General features: G+C 41.7%; 1 protein-coding gene across 1 annotated transcript; it reads left to right on the top strand.

Moving 5' to 3' along the window:
• The first annotated feature begins 6,451 nt into the window (after nt 1-6,451).
• Nucleotides 6,452-7,381, top strand: LOC133747115 (olfactory receptor 1A1). Its single transcript, XM_062175293.1, has one exon. The coding sequence runs from the start codon at nt 6,452-6,454 to the stop codon at nt 7,379-7,381; it is 930 nt and encodes a 309-aa protein (XP_062031277.1).

Genomic DNA, 7,381 nt, shown 5'->3' with positions numbered 1-7,381 from the left:
CCCTTAGTTCCCACGTGGATTATATGCACATTTCTCCCTTCCTGGTACAACTTTTCTTATATTCTTGAACTCTTCTTTTTAACACGTGGCTATTGTCCTCATCTCACATTGTAACTCAAAATGCTGTCACATTCCTCATTTAATGCGTACACTCAAATACCTATATTTATACTAAACAAATGGCTGAATATCTGTTAGCAGAAAAGGCTAGTGGAATTCACATCCACTCCACTAATTCTCAGCACCCAATGAATAAAGTTCCAGCATTGGATTGAAACTTCCCACAATATAAAACACAGAATCCTTTTCCAGGCTGGTTTTCCATCCTCCCTGGTGGGTAGTGTGCCCTCTGCTCCAATGTATACCACTTTTGCCTTGCGTTACTCTCCAATGTCTGAACATTTGTCCTTTAGGTCTTCCCCATGACAAAGGACTTGGACTTTATCTGTTAACTGATGGTAGAGAGTGAGTGATTTTAAACAAATAGACTGGGGTGGGTGTTTAACCAAATAGTTAAGACTGGTTGTGACATCCATACCCCACATTAGAGTACCTGGATTCAAGTCCTGACTTTGGCTTCCTGCTACTGCAGACCCTGGCAGGCAGTGGTGATGGCTCAAGTGATTGAGCTCTTGCTACCCATATGAGAAGTCCAAGTCGAGTTCCTGGTTCCCAGCTTCAGCCCAACCCAGCCCCTGCTGTTGCAGGTATTTTGGGGAGTAAACCAGCAGAAAAGAGCTCTCTCTGTTCATCTCATATTTATCTGCATTTGAAACGGGTAATTTTTAAATACATAAACATGTACAATCATATTTGCACGTTATAAGATCTATTTTCGGCACAGTAGACAGATATCTTTATAAACAAAGCTGGCTCTGAAAAGAACAGAAATAAAAAACAGAGTGGTTGCTAGAAAGGTTACAAGATTGGGGAGTTTGTTGAATGACTAAAGAGGCTACAGTATGCCTGTCAGTTAATGGGAACGAGCTGATGTCAGGGCAGATCATGAAGAGAGAAAAGACAGCCACTGAAGAAAGTGATCATGCAAACTCGCAGAGCAAACAGAGGGGAAGAATCAGGAGAGCATCCTGAATACACACCCACTGTTCTTCTGAGCCTTGAGGGAAAAAGAACAAAATGGAGGAGGGTGTGTGGAAACCACATGTGGTGGAAGATATTCTCAGTGAAGAGACAGGTAACAGCTAGTCCTCTGGGACAGCATTCCCCCAGGTTGTCAAGGCAAGTTGGACGACAGTGCCCACGCCTGATGGGCTGCTGTGGATAATGGGCAGAGGGAGATTTGTTGAGTGTTGAGAGTCCAAATGGAAAGGCGTACCATGAATTCTAGTCCTAAATTTGTGTGATTTCTCCACTATCACTGGCCCACCCTGGAAGAGGGGAGTGAAACTATGAACTGATTGTCTGAGGAGGGGATATTTTTGGAAGGGTGCATGATCATCCCATTCTTCAGAAGAGAGATGTGAAAGCACCGTGCCTGGGGTAGCTGCCTGGGAGGTAATGAAGAGGTTACGAGGCTGGAGATCAGTGTAGGTCAAAGAGCAGTGCACATAAACTAAATGCACTGGGGAGGAGGGTGTTGGACAGTCAAGCAACATGAGCAAAAGACTGCTCTAAGCCAACCCTACTTGATCCACTTACCATCCGGCTTCCTCTAACCTGAATCTTCCTTCCACTGACCCTTCCCCTCAGCATGGTGTGTGGCCCTGCAGCCCTTGCCAGTGTGAATAAACATCCGTCTATTCACAGCCTCTTGACCAGGACGCTCTCTCCACCCCTTGCCTTCAGTGAAATGTGACCAGGGCTCTGTTTCCTGGCCGCACTCCAGACCAAATCATCACCAAACATGTAAAATCTTTCTTTTACTTAGTTTACTGTGATATTGTTAAGACATCAGAACAATACAGAGGATAACATCACAGAAGCCTACCATCTTGATCCAAAGTGAAACATTAAAAAATTAAAAATACATATTATAGTTAGACTTGAAACTCTCTTTGTTCCCATTTTAAATCTTATTTTTCTGCTTCTCACTCCAGAGGTAAGCGCTATTTTATTGTTGGTTGTACACTTCTATCTGTAATTTAAATTTTTATTACATGTAAGTGTCCGATTTTTTGGAATTTACATGTAATTTGTGGCACTGCATACATCTTCCAGCAACTTGCTGATTCCTAATTCATCCGTGTCAATTCATTCATTTTAACCATTGTGCAGAATTAACCAATAAGAGAATAGTGCCATTTACTTCTCCATTCCTCAACGGGTAGACCATTTCCAAGTTCCCACAAGGCAGTGCCCACCCCTGTGCATGTCAAGGAAGGGGATGGCTGGGTCAAGGGTGTGTGAATGTCAACTTTCCCAGCTATGGGCTAGTTGTTTTCCAAATGCTGATACTGATTTCTCCATTGCTTTCCGATATTTGAAACTGTCAGAGTTTCATAGTTTGCATCCTCCTCCAAAAATAATAAATTTAATTTTGTTTTTACATTAGTTAAAGACCTTTTATTTTGCTGACTGGCCAATTTCCTCTCTATGTCTTACCTGCTCAAGTCTACTGCCCATCATTATTCTCTGCTATATTTTTGGTCCTCTTCCGATCAAATGTATAGGATTCCTCTCTATTCTGATTAGCAGCCCTTTATTTAATGTGTGTGTAGTGGTCACCTCTTTCTAGTCAATGACTTGTTGTTTTTCATTGTGATGTCGTTGTCATAAAAAGCTTTCAAAGTAATCAAAGTTTACAGTATTTTTTTTTTGACAGGCAGAGTGGACAGTGAGAGAGAGACAGAGAGAAAGGTCTTCCTTTGCCGTTGGTTCACCCTCCAATGGCCGCCGCGGTTGGCGCGCTGCAGCCGGCGCACCGCGCTGATCCGAAGGCAGGAGCCAGGTGTTTCTCCTGGTCTCTGATGGGGTGCAGGGCCCAAGCACTTGGGCCATCCTCCACTGCACTCCCGAGCCATAGCAGAGAGCTGGCCTGGAAGAGGGGCAACCGGGACAGAATCCAGTGCCCCGACCGGGACTAAACCCAGTGTGCCAGCACCGCAAGGTGGAGGATTAGCCTGTTGAGCCACGGCGCCAGCCCTACAGTATTTTTCTTATGTTTAATGCATTTTATATCTAGTTGAAGAACTCAATTCCTACCCTGATATCATAGGAGAGCACTTATAAACATTTGTGGAAAAATGGAATTAAAAGACAAGTTCATTTTAGAGCAAAAATGTTTGAAATTTATGCATGCTCTTCCATAATGAGCACGTCCCATGAACATTCTGAAGATCGTCATATACATATTTTCCTGCATTCTCCTCGAAATGTTCTGAGTTTTGCTTTTCATCCTTAATCCTTTATGCATTACTCTTCATGTACAAGGATATGTAGCCACATGCCCCAGGTCTCTGCTAAGTAGTCTTATTTCTCTGCCTATTTCTGTATCACCCCTGTCACATGCCACCTAGTAGAAACTGTTGAACTTGAACCTCTCACCTGTTGGTCTGTTGTCAGTCTCCATACCAGCACTCCAGTGTTTGAGTTACCGGTTTCTGACACTTGATGGGACAATTACTTCTTCCCCATCTTCCTTCCTCAAAGTGACTTAATTCTTCTTAGTTCTTTATTATCCTACATGAGTCCTTATAGTTTGTTAATTCCATATTTAAAAGAAACCTGTGATATCTGTATTGAGATTGAATTCACAGATTGGAAAAGAATTAAGATTTTTATAATGTTGAGGCTTTCCATTGAAATAATTTAACATTATTTCTCCACCTTAAGATTTCTTTTGTTTTGCCTTTCATTAAAACTTATTAATTTTTGAAGCCAACTTTGCATTTCTTTTGTTAGAATTATTTCTAGATTCCTCACATTTTTTCTGTTGCTACTTTGGAGGAGTCCTTTTTTTAGATTTTTTGTAATTTAATGTTAACTAAGTATAAGAATAGTAAGGGCTTTTTAAAAATATTGATTTTTAACAAAAAAAATAGTGCTGAAACCTCTTAGCTTACCCAGAGTTTCCTTTGGATTTTCTTTGTAAATAATCATATTTTCTGTGAATTCTAGTCTTTTACCCTCTTCCTTCTATTTCTTATATGGAAATTTTCTGCCAAATGCTCTTTGCAAATGTTTCATGCAGAGACTTTATTATTCTCCCTGACTCATGTAGGTCTGTGGCCATATCTCTTCTACTAAAGAGGCAAAAGCACCCCACATCTTAGGGCCTCCCTATTTCCTGACTGTAAACCTCCAGAGGCCAGCACAGCATTGACTGTTGCTTCCAATTCTTATTCCGAGTTTTCTTTGTGTTTCTCATACCAAGGAATGTCCATCTCTTTCTTTTGAGTTAGGCTATGTGTTTTGATGGAATTTTTCAACTTTTATTTGTACCTACAATTTCTACGTGAATTAATAGGAAAGGGGTTTGTCAACATCAGTCTGCCATGTTGCCAAGTGCCTGGCCTCTGAAACCCTGCACTCGCACACCAGATGAGCTCACCACACAGTTTGGGAACAGTCTCAGGTAACTGAACCCTTTGAAACCTGAGGTATCATGATTTTGTGTGAAGAAAAGGGGGGAAAGGCACCGTAAGTAAGAGAAAAAACAAGCATCTATAGCTACAACTATGACAATGAACCCCGTAAGACTGGATAATTAGACCTACATCCTCCATGCCTACCCTATAATTCACACATGTGCTATGAGAGACTGAGAACTAGTGATTGGATTAATAGTTGATTCAATTAATTTCTGAGTACAAGGCTCTTTAGAAAAATAATGAATTATTCACACTATCTTGGACTAGTGTTACAAATTAATTGCAAAATGTAGAATAACTTAATCAGAATAAAAGATTATTTATCTCCTATATAACATTCCAAATAGTGATTTCTGGTGATGAGTGGCTCTCCTGGATGTAAACAACTAGGAACACAGGCTCATTCTACCATGTGACTCCATCATCCATCCCATTTGGCTTTCTTGCCACTTGCCCCTACTTCGCCCAAGGGAAAGAGAGTAGAGGAAGCCCAGAACTGGAACATTTATGTAGATTGGCTGGAAGTCAGTCACATGACTGAACCTCATTGCCAAGGAGGCTGGGAAATGGCGCCTGAGTGTCTTGGAAGAAGAGGACAGCATTGATTTCACTATGGCAGCAAGCAGTGTCTCCCCTGAGTAGGCTTTGCAGTACACAGTGGCTCAAAGAGAAGAGAACCTGTCATCAAGCAGTTAAGGGAGTGTTAATAATATTTCAGCTGGGAAATTGTAGTGGTCTAAATTAAAGCACTGAGACATTAAGTAGCAAAGCTGAGTTATGAAATAATTACTTTAAATAACAAACTGACAAGATCAGACATGTACAGGAAAGGAAATAAACAGGTAATTACATATTTGAGCATCCCACATGTGGGGAACACAAGAAATAAATCTGGATTTAACTCAAGAAATATCAGGTACAAACTTACACAGTAATCTAAGTAGAGAAGGAAAAAATAAAGAACATATGGTTTCTCCAACCCCCCAGATCTTGCAATCTTCTTAGATTAGCTGTGCAATGTATGGGGTTTGGTTGAACATGTTTGCAGGTTGACTGAATATGGAAATATGGGGAAAAGAGACAAAAGACACAGACCTGAGGGTTTACTAAGCAGTGACTGAAGCTACCATGCTGTGCGAGTCACCAAAAGAAATTATTAAAAACAGGAAGAGAAAACTAAAGAGAAATCATTACAATTACATGTATTCTAGGATTTTCCAAACAATTAAATGAGATGGAGAAAATCTACTTTACAGGGATACCTGGGGAGAAAGTTACTGGGCTTATTCTTGAAGGATTTAAATCTGGTGGTCCTTGTGATTCACATTTTTCCGATGCCAGTGTATCAACTTGTTACCTCTTGGACTCTGGGACCACGCTGGCCAATGAAACTATTCCTAATTTCTAGGTCGGTCCTTCTACTAACAGACCTTTCAGGTGGAAGCACTTTGCCAAAGACTCAAAACGCTGTCCTTTCCTTATCATGTGTTTGTGATTCTGGCTTCTCCATTTAAGTTGTGAAGTCCTCGAGAGCAGAGACTATTTATGTTTTCCCCTTGAAGCCTAACAAATACTCTAGACTGCAGAATATGAAACTGAATGATTTGTTAAATGATTAAATCCTAGATGTTTGTGTGGTTGTGCTGACTGGGGAGAGTGGGCACCTCTGATTCACAGATTGTTCACTTCTTAGTCAAGAGTGTCCAAGGGGTCAATGACTATTAATCTTGTTGACCAACAGAGACTTCTTTCCAAATACTGAGTATCTCCAGATTTTATGTACTCAGATATGGGAAGAGCTGATCACTTGAGTCAAAATGGTGGTGGGTATGGAAGATTATAAAACAAAGTAACTACACTAGTAACTCTGGTTTCCTCTCCCATTTCAGGCTGAAGGAGCCATGAGGGGAGAAAACCAGTCCTCTACCCTGGACTTCACCCTCCTGGGGATAACTGGTCGGCAGGAACAGGAAGACTTTTTCTTCATCCTCTTCCTCTTCATTTACCCCATCACTTTGGTTGGAAACATGCTCATCATCCTCGCCATTCGCGCTGACACTCGCCTTCACAACCCCATGTACTTTTTCCTTGCCAATCTCTCCCTTGTTGACATCTTTTTCTCATCTGTAACCATCCCTAAGATGTTGGTCAACCATCTCTTAGGTAGTAAAGCCATCTCCTTTGGAGGATGCCTAACGCAGATGTATTTCATGATAGCCTTGGGTAACACAGATAGCTACATCTTAGCTGCAATGGCCTACGATCGAGCCATAGCCATCAGCCGCCCACTTCATTATACAACAATTATGAGTCCACGCTCTTGTATCCTGCTAGTTGTTGGGTCTTGGGTGATTGGAAACTCCAATGCTCTCCCCCACACTCTACTCACAGCTCATCTGTCCTTCTGTGGCAACAGGGAAGTGGCCAACTTCTACTGTGACATTACCCCTTTGCTCAAGCTGTCCTGTTCTGACATAGGCTTTAATGTGAAAATGATGTATCTAGGGGTCGGTGTTTTCTCCGTGCCACTGCTATGCATCGTTATCTCCTATGTCCGAGTCTTTGCCACAGTTTTACGGGTTCCCTCCACTAAGGGTATACTTAAAGCCTTCTCCACCTGTGGTTCCCACCTGACAGTTGTTTCTTTGTACTATGGGACAGTCATGGGCATGTATTTCCGCCCCCTGACCAGCTACAGCCTGAAGGATGCAGTGGTGACTGTGATGTACATGGCAGTGACCCCAATGTTAAATCCTTTCATCTATAGCCTGAGAAACCAGGACATGAAAGCTGCTCTGGGGAAACTCTTCAGTAAGAGAATTTCTTCATAG

The sequence above is a fragment of the Lepus europaeus genome, chromosome 18, assembly GCF_033115175.1.
Source record: "Lepus europaeus isolate LE1 chromosome 18, mLepTim1.pri, whole genome shotgun sequence".
NCBI classification, from domain to species: domain Eukaryota; kingdom Metazoa; phylum Chordata; class Mammalia; order Lagomorpha; family Leporidae; genus Lepus; species Lepus europaeus.
This window is presented reverse-complemented; position numbering and strand designations above follow the sequence as displayed.